The following is a 21,075-nucleotide window of genomic DNA, read 5'->3' as shown; positions in this document are numbered from 1 at the left end:
AATATAGTTTTAATAGATTAATTAATGAACAATATTGACAATTTGATTATTGATCTTTTTAAGTCTTAACTGGCACTTCCTTCAATAGAAATTTCCGCAAATTGAAACGTGCACTCATCACCTGTATATCTCTGTAAATGGAATGAATTAGCTAGAAAATTAGTTCATAGACTATATATCTCTGCAATCACGACTTGTTAACTTTTATTATAATGTATATAATCCTGCAACCAAGGCTTATAAGCCTAACTTTTATTATATAGTATAGTACATGATATGATATGATTTTTAAAAATATCATATATATATATATATATATATATACATTTTCTATTATCTTACAATTCACCTTGCAACAAAACCATCATTGTCACTTTGTTTGCATCACTTTATTTAAACGAGCGCATGATAACTTGGACATAAGAATAAGATCGACCAGACAAAGCCAAAACCAATATTTCAACTATATTTATCACTGGGAAAACTTTGAAAGGGACAATTAAGACGAGGTACCGACATATATACATATGTCTGGTGCATTTTGTGAGATTTCTAAAACGTTATTGGGTGAATTTGGTTAAGCTTTTTGTAAAAGTGCATAATGAAAAAATGGAGTTTTAAAAAAGTGCACATTGAAAAAGTGCATTTTTAAAAAGCTCAGTGTTTGGTAAAAACTGTTAAAAAGTGCTTTTTGAAAAAGCTGAGCATTTAGCTAGCACTTATAAAAGTGGAGGTTTAAGTTATAAATTACCAAAAAGGACAATATATATATATATATATATAAAAGTGAATTTTTTGTTTTAATTATTTTTCTTAATGCAAGTTATGGACACAACATTTTTACAAAAATTTCACAATAAAGTCTATATGACAAGTTGTTAATGGTAGATAAGAAAAATAATAATGTCATTAGTAGGTTCAAATGAGAACCAATAACAAATTACTATGTAAAATTTATTATGAGAAGTGTTACGTTCACAACATTTTTCGCAATATTTTCACAACAAAATTTATGTGAAAAGTTGTTACTAGTTCTAATTTGAACCCACAATTAAAATTATTTTTTTACTAACCAATATTAACTAATAATAATCTGTTACTTAAAATTTATTATGAAAATATTGTGAAAATATTACAGTAGCATTTCTCAATTAGGATTTTTTATTTTTTATATTATTTTCCCTTTTTTCATTTCACTTTCAACCATACGTTTTACTTCTTTTTTTTCTCCTCCACACACTTTCCACTATCTCTACCCCTCTTTTGCTCTCCTTTTCTCCCTCATTCTCCCTCATTCATCAGAACGTTCCAGGAGCTCTTTCTTTCTCCAGCTCCCTCTCTCTCTTTTTTTTTTTTTTTTTTTTACTTGATTCCAAAACTCTCTCTGTGATAAGAAAATTTTCCTTTTCTCCCTCATTTAAGAACATTCCAGGGAGCTCTCATCTTCCTCCCCAACCCAGTCTAGATGGGTCAGCTGGCTTCTGTCCTTTGTCTTTTTTTTTTTTTTTTTTTTTTTTTTGCTTTTATTGTTATGATTTGATTAATTTTAAAACTTTGTTTTTGAGTTTGTATTCTGGTAATCTGATTATGCTTGAGTTTAGAGATGTTTGAGAGAAAGATTGTTGTGTTTGTAGTGTTTGTTCTGTAGTAGAGAGATGAGATGAGGGGCGTGAGGTTAGGCATTGAGAGAACTGAATAAATTCATGGGTATTTTCGTAATTTTATCTTCAGCAACGGTAACCCATCAAAACGCGCAATGCGCGTTTTCATTTACGGACCCTCAAAGGTCCATAAAATCTCCGCGTTTAGTACGCGTTTTGGGCTTAACCAAACGCAATTTTAGGCCTGGCTTTTTTCAAAAAGCCCTTTTTGGGCTCAAAATGTGGAAACAAACGGGCACATTCTCTGCTTATAATGGTACCTAGTTTAGATTAGATGATTCAAAGATCCTCATACCTTAGGCTGTGATAAAATTTGTAACACGCCATAATTTTATCTTTAATTTATTTCATATTTACTTGCAGTGGTGACACCACGTTGGAGTTAGACACCCTGACATGAAAAAAAAAATTATATATAATAATTAATTTTTTTTTTATTTTTTTACCTTTAAAAAAAAAATGAGGAACACCCTCAAGCAAAATGAGAAACACTCTCAAATTAAAAAAAAAAAAAAAAAAAAAAAAAAAAAAAAAAAAAAAAAACCAAAACCCAATATACACTGCAAATCACTAAATCGGAAACCTCAAATCACTAAATCAGATATCACTAAAGCAAACCTAAAGACAAAAACATCAACAAAGCAACGTAGCCAACATTGCAACACAAGCCAACAGATGGATCGAGCATCGCTGCATCGAAGATCGGTCAGCGAACACAACTCGAGCTCCAGTCCAGAACACATCGCATCGGGATTCGGGCATTGGAGATCACTCACTGGATTGGATCGGAGATCGCCGATCGGCCACATCACTCGCTCCATTTCTCGTCGCTCAACTCGGTCACGTCGCTTGCTCCGTCGCTCGTTGCTTGCTCTGTTGCTCGTCACTCGTCGTTCTACTTGCTTCGGTGCTCCCTCAACCTCAAGGTATTTCATAACTTCTCTTTTTTTTTCTCTTTGACTCTCTCAGTCGCTCTCTCTTTATTTGAAAAATGAAAATGAAAGTGAAATCTTAAATGAAATGAATGACAAAATGAGTCTCTCTCTCTCTCTCTCTTTATTCTTTTAAGACTTTAACAGTTTAACTTTAATAATTTATTTGATTTTTTTGAACAACTATGATTGGCTCAGCTGAGCTTTAACTTTATTAATGTTTTGGCCTTGTTCTTGAATTTTTATTTTTGGCTTTATCCGTTGGTGTTGGTGTTGGTGAGACTTGGTGATATACAATTAATTGTTTTATTATGATTTATGATTGTGAAATTTTCTGATTGACAGCTAGCTCTTGTGATGGGGGATTTGTCTCATTGTCTGTTGAGTGGAGTGGGAGGTGGATGGGCACAAGGGGCCGGGTGAGGAATTTGAATTGAGGGAAGTAAAGGCACATGGTGCAACTAATAAACATTAATTTAATTAATCAATAATTAATTAAGGGAAGCAACTAATAAACAATAATTAATAATTTAATTAACCAATATATTATAAAGATAAACAAATTAAATTATGTTAGGCTAAATAATAATTAATAATTTTCTAATTAATGAAACAACAATATAACAAATTATAGTTTATAAAAGACAAACAAATTAATGAAACAACTAAACAATGATAATTAAAAATTTTATTAATATTTCAAATGAACTTATAATTTATATTCTTTTGCTAGAATTATGGACAAATATTTGATAAAAAAACCACGTACCCAAGATTCATCTCCTATGCAAGATTCATCTTCATCTCCTTGATGATGGCTTTGGATCTTTCAACTAAAAAAAAAAATTTAGAAACATCCTGAGAAAAATTCCTGGAGTCGTCACTGTTTACTTGTACCCATAATAATAATAATGATAAATAAAGATATAAAATAAAGAAAGAGGCCCATGGTCTAATGACTTTAATTTAATTTGGGTCTAAAGAGGTTATATGACCCACTCTAAGGCATCTCCTTAAAGAATTAATCTACAATGAACTCATTGGATGAAGAACTCTGTGGTTTCAAACGGGGTCACACATATATATGGATAACAAATTAGAAGGATTTTCTCATGAAAGCACATTGAGATAAAGCATGAAGTTTCTGTCTCGATCTCTAATCTCTCTGGAAAATCATGCTTAAGTTGGTTTAAATAGGAATTTAAACTAGAGTTAAAAAGGTCTGAAAATAGAGTTCGAAATAGAGTAGGCATTATGTTTCTTGCAACCTTGCTCGAGCGAGGCTTGAATCCACTTTAGCAAGTTTCTCTCTTGAAGGGATTTAATGAACAGCTTAGCTATAGCTTACCTTTGGTCATCTTGATTGAGTGACCCTTTATTTATTGTCATCAGACTTTCTTTGAGCAACCATAAATATAGAAATTGGCCCCTTTTTACATCAAATAAAATATATCAGCATATTTAAATTTGATTATAAGAACTTGTTATAGAATTGATCAACACAAAAAATTAACTTAAAAAATTAGTTACTGTCAACCGAATTTAACAAGTCATGTCAACAATTATAAAAATAATTATTTCGTTAGCATTACTCTATGCTTGGGTCATGGATGTGATTTAGTGCAGGTGCTCACCAGTTTTGTGATTCCATGGAGAGGATAATCAGGAACAAAAGAAATATGCATTCCCACACGCAATACTTGGGGTGATGCAATTATGAAAAATGTTAGGACCATATAAATTTACCTAACTTTTGCCACAACTCTTAACATTTTTAATGAAATTAGGTTTAAATTGAATTTCTATTTTTATTTTCAATGTTTTGAAATGTTTCAAAAAATATTATTTCCATCATCTAATAAAGGAAAATACTTATGTGACAAATGAAAGTTACGAAATTTAGGTAACATTGATGATTGTCATTTATTATCAGACCAAGACATCAATTGGTTTTTGGTATAGGCATGAATAGAACCCCGGATATTTTATTTGGCGACAAAAAACTTTACTAATTGAGCTAACTAGAACCCAGTAATACAACCTGAATTTGTTTTGCAATATCAATATTTTTAAATTATGAGATGACGATAAAGTCTTTTCAAACAATTTTGAAAATATAAATATTAGAATCAAAAGTTATAAAAAAAAAAAAGAAAAAAAAAAGAAGAAAGAAGATAATTTTGAAACAAAAGTCAAATCTTGAGAATAAATATACAATTTAACTTAAAGTAAAATCAAAATAGGGAGGGGGAGTGAGTTCCAATGACTTAATTGATAAAGTCTATAATAGTTAAATAAGAGATCTAAGATTCAATTTTTATCTACACCAAAAACCGATTGATATATTGGTCAAATTTGACGTCAAGAGCGGTTAAACTCTCTGATGAATACAGGGAGGGGGAGTCATGAACGTTTGAATACCCTTTTCTATTTATAACTATCAAATTATGCCAATGTTCGAGTCCCACTGCCAGCAGGAGTCTGTTGGTGGGCATCCAAAAGGGTCGGTTCCATCTAAAAAGGATGGGCTTACCCAAGCGTCCAGACCGGAGCTGGCGTAACCTAGTTAACCCTTATTTTTCTTTACCAAAAAAAAAAAAAAAAAAAAATCAAATTATAAAAAAAGAAATAAAAATTACAATATAGTCTATTAAGACCACATCACTTATTTCTATTTTTCTTTACCAAAAAAAAAAATCAAATTATAAAAAAAGAAATAAAAATTACAATATAGTCTATTAAGACCACATCACTTATTTATCTTTCATTGTGAATTAATCCTTGATTAAGACCCACGTCACTTACTTTTCTTAGATGAGTAAAAGTAGGTTTCTAAGTACCAACACAATCACCACCTGGCCCACCGTAAAAGAAAATATAACCCCATTTTGGACTCCCAGAATAGTGAAGATCATCAATGGAATGACAATTAGGCTCGACAAATGTTGTCAATTCATTATCTCTGGGAATTTCTTCTGCTAAATTGTCTTTTATGAAACGCATGTCTCTGTAGTAGGCCGCATGATTGTGGATATGATCTGGCCTATGACCACTACCCAACGGGGGGGTAACTCCATCTGATCCAGAATGGGTATATCCTTCCCATGCCATTGTTGCAGCTCCATACACATCGACAAAATCTTTTGGATAATACCCCACAGCAATATTATCTTCGCCAAACACAATCCACCAATTCCCAGACGCTGGATCCTGTGTGCAATAAAAAAAGTGAAGATTATAGTGAGTTTCAGTTAGTTCAATTAGTAAAGTCTTTGACGGTTGAATAATAAATCTGGAGTTCAATTCCCACCTATATCAAAAACTGATTGATGTCTTGGTTTGATGATAAAGAGCTATCATTATCATTGGAAGCGGACATTATAAGTTGAAACTCTCTCAAAAAAAAAAAAAAAGTGAAGGTTATGCAGTATAGAATCACTCTCTTGGGGATCAAATCATATGTAGAAGTATTCAACCAAACTCTACTCAAGAAATGAATTCAATTATAATCCATTTTCAATGTCATTCTTGTTGGGCTATAAATATAGAACTACGATACTAATATGTTTTTTTTTTTTTTTAATGAACAAAAAGAGGGGCTACACGCGTGTGATCATTAACCCGGTTCACTTAAACTCACAAAACTCCTGGCATGGGGCACTTCTGGGTGCATTAAAGCTATTCACGTCGTGACACAATATTTTTGCAAAATGCACAACTTGAACCAAGCAACTCATAGGTGTGACCTAGTTCGAGACTCCTACCAGCGCACCACGCCCCAGGGGTCACGATACTAATATGTTTATACTCAAATAGTGCATTAATATATATATATATATATATATATATTTATATGATTATTTTCCAAAAATTTTTGTTGTTAACTTACTTCGTAGAGCTTGAGTTTTACTTCTACTAGTGGGTCTCCGTTATAGACAGACGCCGGTGTAATAGCGTATCCTGGAGAAATGCGTGAGTCCACTTGTACAAACCCTTCGCATAAAGTGTTGTAGCATCCTCTCGATTTACCATGCTTCTCAGACTAGAAAGGAAAATGAAAAAGAATAAGTATGAATACATAGCTTTTGTTTAATAAAAGGAACAAGAGATAGATGGTTGTACAAACAAGAAATTTTGTTATTTCAAAGATATAACTTACACCCCAAAACACAAATAGATGATGGTTGGAATCATGATTGAACTCTGTGGAGACCTACAAGAGCAAAATAAGTGGAAGGAGTGTGACTATGTTTTATATTCATATGATTAGGAAGAGGAACAGAGGATAATAGTTTAAATGCATTACCATTGTCCCAGTAACCGCCAGATTAAGTTCACTATTATAAACATTGCTGACATACATGGCGTTAAAGCTATATTTGTCTCCTGTCACATTTATGTTGTAAATGGAATTGATGCCCGAAATACCATGATATTCAGCTTGTACTGCGCGAACAATGACATGCTGAATCACCAAAAAAACAAAAAACAAATAATAACAATCAAAAATGGTTTTACAAACATTCTGTGACATCATTAATTCTACAAGCACAGAGATGGATGATGATTATTTACTCGGTTTAAGTTCGGCGTTCCAGCGTTGACGTGCTTGAGTGGATCCGTACTATCAATGTTGCGGTGGGCTTTGATGAATGCATTTGTAATTTTTCTGTCCTTTAGTAAATCATCCTTTGTAGTTCTTTGTATAGGAACTGTTCCATGAGGGCATGATTTCCTTGTTGACGCTAGTGGTGAAGGGCTTGCCTTTACAGATGATTTGTTAATCTCCCCAGCATATGATGTTGGTTTTCTCTGTAAATGTTTTTTGTTGTCGAAGATGTGAAAGCTCTCAAGAATATAAACACCATAGAATAGAATAATATATAGCAGAAATGTATGACTTTTGTATTTTAGATTTGAAAGGATGGAAGGAAAACCTACATACCTGAACAATGTGATTCTTGAGTGAAGGGTGATCGAGTGTAGGTTGCTTATTGATATCTATGCAGTCAATTGTTCGCCCATTCTCCAGCTTTTAGAGAGAAAGAAAGAGAGAGAGAAATGTATGAGCATCTAATGGATACCCTGATTTTGTGAATTAAATTAGAAAAGTGTGTCATATGAAAAGGTATTTAGTATCAAATGACATTGGTATAAAAATCCAATAAGCTAAGTGAGAGTCATTTCTGCAACAATAATCACTCACTAACAAATGAAAGATATATGTCAGTGGATGGTTTTTTTTATGCACATATCTTTCATTTATTAGATTTTGATATGAATTACATAGTATAAAGATACAAAATACTTTTTCGTGTCATATAGACATGTGTTGAATCCCATATAGGGGGTTCAGTAGCTGGAATTGAGCTATATAACTTTTTACGATGAACCCCAATTATAACTTGATAAGTTCTTTTAAATATAGTGCAGAGCAAATGTGTCAAAATGTTTCCTCTTGCCGTTACAATATATTTAATTATATATCTTTGTCCATATTTGTAAATAAAAAAGAATTTCATAGAGCAATTACATCAATGATGCTAAAAAATTTAGTTTTTAACAACTCAAAAAACTATTTTATCTATTATAACACTTCATTTTACAATGCAACTAACATCAAATGTTCTATTTTAGCATACAACACATTAAAATAATACAAATATAATCAACCCCACAAATTCATTTCACCGTAACCTCTTTCTCTCCCGTCTCTTCCTCTCCGCCTTAAATCTCTCTCTCTCTCTCTCTCTCTCTCTCTCTCTCTCTCTCTCCTCCATACACACTACCAAGACAAGTCACTCCACCATTAGCCACAACTGCAACCCACTCTCACTCCCACCACCACCACCACCACCACCACCACCACTAAACAACCCTTGAAACTTAGCAACCCACAAAACCTAAAACCCACCAAACAACAATCTCCACCACAATCTCCACAACCCACCAAATGACGTTCTTCACCAAACTCGAAAGCCATAAAAACCCAAACACACAAATCCAAAACGTCAACGTCGATCTCAACAACCACCGCACATCGTTGTACACTGATCTTAACAACCACAACATATCATCGCACACTATTCTTAACCCCACTGCATGCCTAGGCTACACACCATTCTTTGAGCCATTTATCACCATTTTGCTTTGAGAGGCAAGAGATGAGAGGAATAGATAGAGGAGAGAGTGAGAGAATGGAGACAAAGAGAAAGGGAAACTAATTTGATATTGATAGTAGCTTGCTACAATGAGCTGCTACTACTAGTAGTTCACTATAACAAGTTGGAAATTTTTTTTAGCTTTAGTACCATTGATGTTGGGTGTTTGGAGTGTTAAAATAGTTTTTAGAAAAACCATTTTAACATCACTATTGTAAATGCTTTTAGAAAACTAAGTGTTTTGAAAATTGTAAAATCTAATAAGTGAAAAAAAAAAAAAAAAACCAAAAAGATAATGCAATGTCAAAATCATTTGACCTGAAAGCTTTTCATTGGTGTCTTGTTCAATCTTTGGACTTTCCTTTCTAATTCAATATCATCTTCCTCTGAAAGACTCCTCATTAGGGATTCGCCATAGCTAAACATTCTTGAATTCATACACAAAAGGACCAACAAAATGGTTATTTTTGAAATCATGTTTGGCCTCAAAGCATGCATAAAAAATGCAAAGCTTTACAAGTTGTGTTTTACCTTTTCCATGGAATACAATATCCTTTTATGGTAGAAATCATTTCTTCCTATAAAGCTAAGAAGGTAAAAGATAAGATTTACTTTGGGGTAAAGGTTCCTCTATATTTAGAGTCCTCTTTACTAATTATAAATCTGTTTGGTTGGATGAAAAACAAGGAAGAGAGAAAATGAGGAAGAGACAATAGATTTTTGGGTTGTTTAGTTAGGAGAGAAAAGGGGACAGATTTTGGTCAAGTATTTTATCTTCTACCAACCAAAATGTAATCTCTAATTTGGTGAGAAAACTCGGATGATTGTGTTAATTGTTGCTTTAGCCTAGTGTAATTACATTTTTGTTCCTCTAATTATAACGTTAACTACAACTACATACAAACCACATATCTTTATCTTTTTTTGGTGTACGATGCCCACCAGTAGTCAACCTGCTATAATAAGTTACCAAAATATTACAATTGATTGTTCATTTGTCACATTGGGTAGTATCAATATCACATGTCTATACTTTTGTAACATTCATTGGTTCACTTTTTTTTTTTTAAATAACATTCAATACAATAATATGTAATATGTGAGAGAAACAATTCTATATCTAATTGATAGTGAGAGAAACAATCTATTTTTTTAGTAATAGTTAATGTAGGGATAAGGGCCTAAATTGAATATTGGGCCTTGGGCCTTGGGTCTTGGCCAAGAGCATGGGCAGTTCGAGGAGGAATAAATAGTGATGAATGGTGCTGGACTCAGCACCTTATATCCAATATACAAAGGGGAGGATGATCCGAGGAGAATTGTCTCCTCGAATAAGCTAAACACGAATCAGGTGTAGGTTTGAATAATCAAGGTGACCTTCCAGGAAGCTCCAGCAACAGAGACGTGCACCAAGAATGTACAAGAAGGTTGGGAGCCCTAAAAGTATCTCTGGGAAAGCTGCTGCCACCGCATTTAATGCTCTACAACTAACCCTCTGGCCGCATTAATGATGAAGTGATCTCCGAATAGTATTCCCTCAACCTTATAACCATCCCCAAGGACTTCTAGAGGAGAGTGATGGGACAATCTCCAGGATAAGCTCTCAATCGTACACGTGTAGGGCGAAGATAAGAGGATGTGCAGTATAAATTAGAATGTAAACCCCAAGAAAAGGGGGAGAGAAAAAAAGAATCTGGGAACATTGTAGCAATCAAACTTGCACTTGTGACTTGTTTAACTAATTGGAGCGAGAAATTACCTCCTCGGATGTTGAGTATATTCAGTTCAGTGTCTTCTATGCTTGTTGGACCATCTACTAACTCCAAATTAGCCGTTGTCTAATCCATTGGGTCTAGTTCTTTGACCCACTCTCTACAAATTTATTGTATTAGGCTCATTAGACCAACCTTCCTTATCCTTTGGGCTAGGTCTTCAAAATCGTGTCCCTATGGTTAAAATTTTAATAATGAATTGTCCCAAAATAGGCTTTAAATACCATGAAAATTATACATGTCCAAAAATAGTCATAAAATCTATGAAATTAGAAAATACTGAAAACCTTGAATATGACCAAAATTCCCTCATTAACATATAAATTGACTGAAATATCATTCAAAATTTTAAAAATGATCGAATTATCCTTGAAACCTTAAAATAACCAAAATAACCATAAAACCTTAAATTTCAAAACTAACTAAAATTCATTTCTAACTTCCAAAATTAATTTAAAAAAAAACTAAAAAAATGAACAAAATAATGAAAAAAAAAAAACCACCAAGAATGATGTAAACATCCCTAAAAGTGAAAACTTCAAGATAACTAAAATACTTATGAACTTTGACCATTATCATAATAGCGTTAGAACCACTATATTTGGATTGGGTGGAAAACATGGAAGAAAGAAAATATATTTTTAGGTTGTTTGGTTTGGTGAGAAAAATGGTGAAATTTTGGTGGGGTCTATGTATTTTCTCTTTGAACCCAACTGCAGCTTTAACTAGTTGGAATTACATTCCCATCCATCTCATTATAACGTAACTACAACTACCAACCATGATCTTAATCTTTTTTTTTTTCAAAGAAATCTCATTTGGTAATATTGTTCCAGTAACATTATTTGTATTTTTTGGAAATATGTGTAGGTAAAAAAGTTTATGAAAATACGTATAATATTGTTTAAAAACTAAAAATATATGTTTAAACATATGTACCAAACGGGCCCATATCTTCTTTTTTTCTTTTTCAAACACAACGTTTTTGCTCTTTGTCCACTACGAGTCTACAACGTCTCTATACAAGTGGTTTGTTTGATTGAAACGTTTTCGTTACAGTGTTTCTATTAAAAACAAACTAATTGCTATATTTAAAAATTAATATAATAAGAAAAAATAACATAATATAATTTGTGTAATATGTCAAATTTTATAAAATAATTTTAATTAACAATAAATAATATTTTTATTGACTAAAAAAAATTACTTCTATATATCATGTAATAAAGAAATAGGAATAAAATTATACAATCTACATTTTTTATCCTCTCATTTTTTTTCAATCAAATAAAAGATTTTTCTATCCCACCATTTCTATAATAAATAAATAAATGATTAGAATTTCTCTCATTGCTAAGCTTCTCTCCATTCCCTCTCTCTCTCTTTCTCTATGAGTTTTGGTATCCCTCTCACCCTCTTTGCATTTGAAAATTGAAATATTTTGAAATTTTAAATAAAAGATATTGTATTGTATAAATGTCTTGGCATGTCTATCACTCATTCACTCTCTTCACCCATCCAAGTTAGTATTTGGAATGGGCAGCTCAAATTGTCATTGTTAACATATTTTAATATATAGTCATGTTAATTTATTTAGTAGAAGTTGTAGCTATTGCTACAACCAAATTTGAAATTTTCTCCTTCTATATATATGGTAGACATGCATGCTGAAATCCAGTAATAATTTCCCTTATTTTCGAGGTAGATATTTGTGTTGGGTGCACGTGACACCCTCAGTTCCAGCACACCTTTGTCAAAGCTCATTTGTGAGCTTGTTCCAAAAGTCTTCAAAGCAAGCCTTTTCATTTGTTAAGAAGTGACCAAAGCATGGAGAGGTCTGACTTCTCTTAATGAGAAGTGTTGCAAGGCGTGTGGGACACGCTGAAGAAAAAGAAAAGAAAGAAGCAAAGGCCATTCGGCCTTGTGGTGAGCTGAAGTAGAAATAGAGAGCTGAAACAGAGAGCAATTCGGCTAATTTTTATATATGTGAGTTCCAGAGAGAGCAAAACACAGAAAAGAGAGAGTTTCAGCTAAAAGGTGCAATCCAAAAAATAGAGAGAAACAAATGAGAGTGTAAGAGAGTGAAAAAGAAAAAGGAGACATTTTTCTTTGCTCAAGTTATACACAAGGAAGATAAATTGGAGGAATTCTCATAGAGTTTTTGAGTGCTACAACCATGGAGAGTTGGAGTATTCAGATGAAGATTTTGCTTCTGGCTTTGTGGTGAGATTGTATTTACTCTTTGAGATTTATTTGTTGTATATCCAATTTATTGTGGACTCAAGTTTAGCATAAACTTGATAGTTGTAATCTCTATTTCATAGTGGATATTTTTCGGAGCTGCCCCGTGGTTTTTCCCTCTACACTAGAGGGTTTTCCACGTAAGATTTGGTATTCTTGTGTGGTTGTGTTTATGTGGTGCTTGTTGGAATTTTTTGTTTCCATAATATTGCTATTGCTTGGTAGTTATATATTTTAATTCACACACAGACATAGAGGGGATTAGGATTTTTCCCCAACAAGTGATATTAGAGCTTTTGGTTGCTTGAGTTTGACTGTCTTGTGTTGAATTAAATGGAGAATATGACTATGAATACTATGGTTAAACTCTTGGCATCGAATTATTCAATATGGAAGCCGATAATGGAGGATGTCCTTTATTGCAAGGATTTGCATGACCCTATTGAGGGTGCTAGTGTTTAGCCTAGTGATATGTCAAATAGAGACTGGGAGAAATTAAATAGAAAAACTATCGGGTGTATTAGACAATGCATCGATGTTAGTATTTTTCACCATGTGTCTCAGGAAACAAATGCAGAGGCTCTTTGGGAAAAATTAAGGAGTCTTTATGAAAGAAAGACAACTCAAAATAAAGCTTTTATTGCTAGAAAGCTTGTGAATTTGAAGCTTAAGGAGGGTAAGTCCATTGCCGAGCACCTTAGTGAGTTCCAAGACTTGGTCAATCAGATGGTTACAATGAAGCTAGTAATAGATGATGAGTTACAAGCTTTATTGCTTCTGAGTTCCTTACCTGACAGTTGGGAGACTTTGGTAGTGTTACTTAGTAATTCTGCTCCAAATGGTGTGTTATAACTTGCCATGATTAAAGATAGTTTGCTTAATGAAGAAACTAGAAGAAAGGATATGGGCAAGGATATTGCACATGCTCTTGTCACAGAGAACAGGGGGAGAAGTAAGAACAGAAGTTCTAAAGGGTGAGGTAAATCCAGAAGTCGATAATAATCAAAAGGAAAATTCAAGTGCTTTTACTGTGATAAAGAAGGTCACATAAAAAGGAACTACAAGGCTTGGAAGAACAAACAGAAAGAGGATAAAAATCAGAAAAGGATGGATGATGAGAACACTGTTGTTGTTATAGTGTTGGAAGATGAGGTCCTAGCTATAGGACAAGATGATTGTTGTACAGTTTCAGATCCTTATGTTGAATGGGTGATTGATTTAGTTGCTTCATGCCATGTCACTCCTAGAAAGGAGTTATTCACTTCATATGAAGTGGGAAACTTTGGGAGAGTGAAGATGGGCAATGATAGTTATGCCAACATTGTGGGAATTGGTGATATACGTGTTAGGGCAAACAATGGATACACCTTGATTTTGAAGGATGTGAGACATGTTTCAGATATTCGTCTGAATTTGATTTCCACTCATGTTCTTGATAAAGAAAGCTATGGCAATTATTTCCGTGATGGAAAATGGAGGCTTAGCAAAGGATCATTGGTGTTTGCTAGAGGGGAGATTTGTTGTACACTTTAGAAGACACAAGTAAAGTTGTGCAAGGATGTTGTTAGTGCAGCTCAGGAGGATTCTTCGCCTAACTTGTGGCATAGGCGACTGGCTCACATGAGTGAAAAAGGGTTGCAGATCTTGGCAAAGAAGTCTATCATTCCCTTTGCCAAAGGTACATCACTAAATCCTTGTGACTTTTGTTTATTTGGTATACAACATAGAGTTTCATTTAATATACCCTCTACTGGAAAACCCAATGTATTAGATCTTGTTTATTTTGATGTATATGGTCCCATTGATGTTGAGACTTTAGGTGGCAATACATATTTTGTTACTTTTATTGATGATGCTTCACGAAAGGTGTGGGTTTATGTTTTGAAAACAAAAGACCAAGTACTTGAGCACTTCAAGAAATTCGGAAAGAGAGAAAGGAAAGCCTTTGAAGTGTCTCCGTAGTGATAACAGAGGTGAATACACATTTAATGAATTCAAGAGTTACTGCTTTGAGAAAGGCATTAAACATGAGAAGACAGTTCCTGGTACCCCATAGCAAAATGGTGTGGCAGAAAAGATGAACTGCACTATTGTTAAGAAGATCAGATGTATGTTGAGAATGGCTAATCTGCTTGTGACTGCATGCTACCTAATTAATAGATCTCCATCAGTTCCTTTGGGTTTTGATATTCCAGAAAGAGTATGGACAAGAAAAGATGTTTCTTACTCTCACTTGAAGGTATTTAGGTGTAAGGCATTTGTTCATGTGCCTAAGGAGCAAAGATCAAAGCTTGATAGCAAATCCACTCCTTGTATATTTGTTGGATATGGAGATGCAAAATTTGGCTACAAATTATGGGATCCAAAAGAAAAGAAGATGATCAGAAGTCGAGATATAGTTTTTCATGAGAATGAAAACTTGGCAGACTTTGAGAAAACTAAGAAGCCTAAAGCTACAGTTGGAGGTGTTCTTGATCTTACACCTACCTCTTCTTCCTCAGATAATGCCACAAATAAGGAAGAGGTACAAAATGAGAATTTTGGTGATGAACCAACTGAATTTGATGCTAATGAGACAGCAAGTGTTGATGGTGATGATGTGACAGTTACAGATGGTGTTGAGCAGGGGGAGCAGCCTCCTCCATTAGAAATGGTAGAACCTCATGTGAGAAGGTCTACTAGAGAGTGTTGTCCATCGACTAGATGATAGGCCAAAAACGAATTGACCCCTTGTGATAAATTAACCATAAGTTAATTAACATGCAAATACTTGGTAGCACAAACAAATCACCAATAAACTAATTATGCAACAGAAAATAAATAACACAATGATTTGTTTACAAATGGGGAAAACCTAACGGCAAAAACCCCACCGGTGATTTTCAGGTCACCACTCCCAAAATTCCACTATTATCAAAACAAGCGGTTACAAGTAAAGGAATCTCAGTACCTTATACCAACTTACAGTTGAACCCTTACCCCAATACCCAATTGGACTTGTTCTGTAGTGACAATTTACCCTTTGATGCACGGCTCCTAAGTACGTAACTAACCAATGCACGGATCCCAGTACACGGCTTCAATCACCAACTAGAGAAGGTTGTTGGCTACAAAGTTCTTCAGCTCATCCCAACGATGAAGATCAAGAAGATGCTTGGTCACAAAACCCTACGGTGCACATACACAGCAACTTCTTCACAAGAATGATGAACTAGGACAAAACTTTGTCTCCAGTTACAAATTGCTTGAACAAACTTTGTTTAACACTTGCGCAACTTGTGTATGCTATGACGGCCCTTAAAATAATAATTTTATATGTCTAGGATTAGAAGAAAAGAAAGCTTAAACATATAATCACGAATTAGAGTCAAAACAGAATTGGAATTCTGTTTTTCATAAAGCTCGACAGATACCTATCTATCGAGATGCTGTCGAGCAGCTGTCGAGCCACGAGGCTGGAATAGCTTCTTAAGCTCGATGGATAGCTAGCTATCGAGCTTTAATGAACATCACTTCTTCAACTTGAATCTTGGACAGACTTGCATGTCTTCAACACTTAATCTTGAAATATAGTTTCTTGAAGTATTAAACACATCCTAAATCTACCAAAATATAAGTAAAGTGCATTTTGTCAAAGGATTAGCCAATTATATAAAATAGTGATATATGTTTCTAACAAGTAAATCACATATGTCCTAACAATCTCCCCCTTTGGCAATTTGTGATAAAACCACAACAAATGAATGAACATATGAGAGAAGTCATAAATCACTCAACTCATATTCATTTGTTGAATACAATAAAATCTATCCTAACACAAACTCTTGAAAAACTTTGTAAGAAGAGAGTTTATGGCAAACAGACTTTGACAACCTGTATTTCTGAAACACTTTAAGCAAAACTCATCAAGGCATCTTTGTGTGAAACAGAAATAATAGATTGTATACACGTAATAAGAAGCACGTGCATAAAGAGAGAAAAGAAACAACACATGTAAGGGTAGGTGAAAGAAACATACATCAACATATATAAAGAAGATAAGTACAATGTATGTCATAAATGGTCACAAGACCCATGTACAAGAACACATGTATCTAAAATAGAGAAAAGAAAAAGATACAAGTAATCCTCACTACATCCCTAAAAAAAAAAAAAATAACACTCCCCCTAACAAAATGTCACATACTAACTCTCCCCCTAAGAATAGAATGACTACTCCTATATCCAAAACTACTTTCCCTTTTTGTCACAAGTGACAAAGGGTAAGAGTGTCAAGTAGACATCTCATCGGTAGAGCTAGCATCTCCATCATCATCATCTGAAACATCACTGTCATCACCATCATCATCATTCAGGTAGTTCTGGGATTAGTAGCTAGCTTGGATTTTGAGCTTGAGCAACTTGATGTGAAGACAACTTTTCTTCATGGTGATTTGAAAGAATAAATCTACATGGATCAGTCAAAGAGATTCAAAGTGAAAGGGAAAGAACACATGGTTTCAAGTTAAAGAAGAGTTTGTATGGCTTGAAGCAAGCTCCAAGACAGTGGTACAAGAAGTTTGACTCATTCATGGTAGGTCACAAGTACACAAGAACAAATGCAGATCATTATGTGTATGTTAGAAAATTTCTCAATGGTAAATTTGTTATTCTTCTGCTATATGTAGATGATATATTGATAGTAGAATAAGATGCAAGTGTGATTGAAAATTTGAAGAAGGACTTGTTCAAGTCATTTGATATGAAAGACTTGGGTCCATCAAGACAAATTTTGGGTATGTAGATTCTACATGACAGGAAAGCTAAGAAGCTATGGTTATCACAAGAGAATTATATTGAGTGGATTCTTGAAAGGTTCAATATAAAGCATGTCAAGCCAGTTAGTACACCTCTTAGTGCTCATTTCAAGCTAAGAAAGAAATCTTGTTCTTCATCCAAGAAAGAGAAAAAAGACATAGTATCAACTATTTATTCCTCAGCAGTTGGGAGTTTGATGTATGCTATGGTTTGCACACGACCAGATATTGCTCATGCAGTTGGTGTTGTCAGCAGGTTCATGGTTAATTCTAGTAAAGATCACTAGGAAGCAGTGAAGTGGATCTTCAGGTACTTGAGAGATAGCTCTAAATTGTGCTTGACTTTTGGTGTTTCTAAACTAGTTTTGGAGGGTTATGTAGATGCAGATTGGGCAGGTGACCTTGATGGTAGGAAATCTACATCGGGGTATTTATTTACTTTTGTAGGGGGAGTTGTATCATGGCAGTCAAGATTGCAGAAGTGTGTTGCCTTATCTACAACTGAAGCTGAGTACATTGCAGCTAATGAAGCAGGTAAATAGATGCTTTGATTGAAACGGTTTCTCCAAGAATTGGGTTTGAAGCAAGATGGGTATGTAGTTAATTGTGATAGTCAGAGTGCCATAGACTTGAGCAAGTATTCTATGTACCATTCACGCTTGAAGCACATTAAGGTGAGATACAATTGGTTGAGACTAGTTGTTGAACAACAGTCATTTGAATTAGAAAAGATTCACACAGATGAAAATCCAGCTGACATGTTGACCAAGGTTGTGTCAAGAGAGAAGCTAAAGCTTTGTGTCGGGTTGGTCAGCATGAATTCTAACTGAAGACTTAGGTTGAAGATCTCCTCCGTAGTGTGCTGGAGGGGGAGATTGTTGGGTGCATGTGACACCCTCAGTTCCAGCACACCTTTGTCAAAGCTCATTTATGAGCTTGTTCCAAAACTCTTCAAAGCAAACTTTTTCATTTATTGAGAAGTGACCAAAGCATGGATAGGTTTGACTTCTCTTAATAAGAAGTGTTGCAAGGCGTGTGGGACATGCTGAAGAAAAAGGAAAGAAAGAAGCAAAGGCCATTCAGCCTTGTGGTGAGCTGAAGTTGAAACAAAGAGCAATTCGACCAATTTTTGTGTGAGTTCCAGAGAGCAAAACACAGAAAAGAGAGAGCTTCAGCTGAGAGGTGTAGTCCGAAAAATAGAGAGAAATACAGTGAGAGTGTGAGAGAGTGAAAAAGAAAAATGAGACATTTTTCTTTGCTCAAGTTATACACAAGGAAGATAAATTGGTAGAGTTCTCATGGAGTTTTTGAGTGTTACAACCATGGAGAGTTGGAATATTCAAAGGAAGATTTTGCTACTAGCTTTGTGGTGAGATTGTATTTACTCCTTGAGATTTATTTGTTGTATATCCAATTTATTGTGGACTCAAGTTTAGCATAAACTTGATAGTTGTAATCTCTATTTCATAGTGGATATTTTTTGGAGCTGCCCCGTGGTTTTTCCCTCTACATTAGAGGTTTTTCCACGTAAGATTTGGTGTTCTTGTGTGGTTGTGTTTATGTGATGCTTGCTGGAATTTTTTTGTTTCCATAATATTGCTATTGCTTGGTTGTTATATATTTTAATTCACACATAGACATAGAGCGGATTACGATTTTTCCCCAACAATTTGGCACTTTGAAACAGTCTCCCTCTCACGATCTCTAGGCACTGACGTGTGTGAACAGAGCCTTTTAGAATTTTCCTTCGGCGTATGCACTCTCCATGCAATGACCATGAAGAATTCCTGTCCTAATTCTTGACTTGCCATCATATATAGTTCCTGAGATATATTCTATGAGCTAGCAGCTAATTTGCTAGCTAATTCGTTCCATTCTGGACCGGTACAAACTGAAATGGGTTTCTAGAAAAATTTTGCTACTTAACAGTTTTCTTCACATCATACTTTCTTCAATTTTCTTCTCCCCCTCTCTGTCTCTCTCTTTCTTTCTTTCGGGATTTCTTCTAGTCTGGGCTCATAAAGAAAATGTTCACAAAGAAACCAAGAATAATGACTTCTTCACAGTTTCACACCTTCCCACTTTTTATTTAACCAAGTTATAAAATAGTTTGTCAGCCACCTCTTTTTTTTTTTTTTTTTTTTTTTTTTTTTAATTTCATGAAAATCGTTTACTATTCTTTTCTTTTGGATTTTTGACTGCTCCTGTTTAGTTTTAATATTTTATAGGGTAGTGAAATGGGCTAGGCATTAGCTTAAAATAATTTGAACATGCACAAAAACGAGTAAAAAATTGAAATATAATTAAATATATTAATTTATACAATACAAGTTTTATAATTTATATATATATATATATATATAATTGCAAAATTGCAGTTACTCCGAAGTGGTATACCGGTGCTGATCGGTATCAAAATATTTCATTCTTCTAATAAAACCGAAACGATTTTTTGTATGGTATTTACTCCCTTGATTTAGAGTCCACCAATATATAACATCTAATCAATACAATAGAATGCATAACACAGAATGAAAGACTGGTTTTTTTAAATAATAAACTAAGTATGCTAAATCAAACACATTTATTTAAATAATAATAATGATCATGGCTATACACGGAATAAGAGACAACATACCATTGTCAATTAATACTTGATTTTGACTCGATCATTTAGTAAAAGTACGTTTCTAATTACCACAACTACCACCTGGCCCTCCGAAAAAGAAATCATAACCCCAATATGGACAGTGAAGATCATCAATAGCATAACATGGATCCACGAATGTTTCTAATTCTGTATCTGCTGGAATTTGTGGTTCTAATTCTTTTTTCAAGTATTTCATGTCTCTGAAGTAGGCCGCATGATTGTAGACATGATCTGGTTTATGACCACTACCCATCGAGGGGTTGACTTCAGTCGTTCCAGGATTGGTAAATGCTCCCCATCCCACATTTGAAGCTCCATCAATATCAACTAAATCTTTTGGCCGATACCCCACAAATTTTAATTGATTGCTAAGCATAACCCACCAATGCCCAGATAATTCTTCCTGTGCAGTAAAAAAATGAAGGGATATAAGATATAGAATCACTCTCTTGGGGATCAAATAATATGTAGAATTAAACCAAACTCTACTCATGAAATTCAGTTGTATTTATTACCAATTTTTTATGAGGTAAAATGAAATACATTGATGTCGATGAAAGAAATGAATTCAATTATTACGAATTAACAAAACTGGGATTTGTTAACTCAGTTTAGGGAAATCCAAACAAGGCCTTAGTCTCTTTCTCTTGATGACTCTATGCATGAAAATAAGAATGAAAAATACTAATTGGAATGAATGAGGGGCGAACTATTTATAGACACTTAGTCCATCTTCGAAAAGGTGGAATAGAGAATGGACACACCGTTCAGGTCTAAAAACTAACAGTGCATACAATAAATTGACCGTGAAATAAATGAAATGATACTTAAATACACCTAAGCCCAACCCAACCCCACCAAA

The 21,075-nt window shown here is 34.1% G+C and overlaps 1 protein-coding gene across 1 annotated transcript; it reads right to left on the bottom strand.

The window, feature by feature from the left end:
- Positions 1–5,425: 5,425 nt before the first annotated feature.
- LOC126705148 (uncharacterized) lies at positions 5,426–13,627 on the bottom strand. The gene is made up of 7 exons (XM_050404088.1): positions 13,558–13,627; positions 7,539–7,594; positions 7,169–7,405; positions 6,900–7,058; positions 6,753–6,806; positions 6,483–6,635; positions 5,426–5,803 (listed from the first exon to the last, which is right to left on the bottom strand). The coding sequence occupies exons 1-7, from the start codon at positions 13,625–13,627 to the stop codon at positions 5,426–5,428; spliced, it is 1,107 nt and encodes a 368-aa protein (XP_050260045.1).
- Between the last annotated feature and the right edge of the window lie 7,448 nt (positions 13,628–21,075).

This window comes from Quercus robur, chromosome 11, assembly GCF_932294415.1.
Source record: "Quercus robur chromosome 11, dhQueRobu3.1, whole genome shotgun sequence".
NCBI lineage: Eukaryota > Viridiplantae > Streptophyta > Magnoliopsida > Fagales > Fagaceae > Quercus > Quercus robur.
Note: the sequence above shows the minus strand (reverse complement) of the source record. Positions and strands in the feature narration are given on the sequence as shown.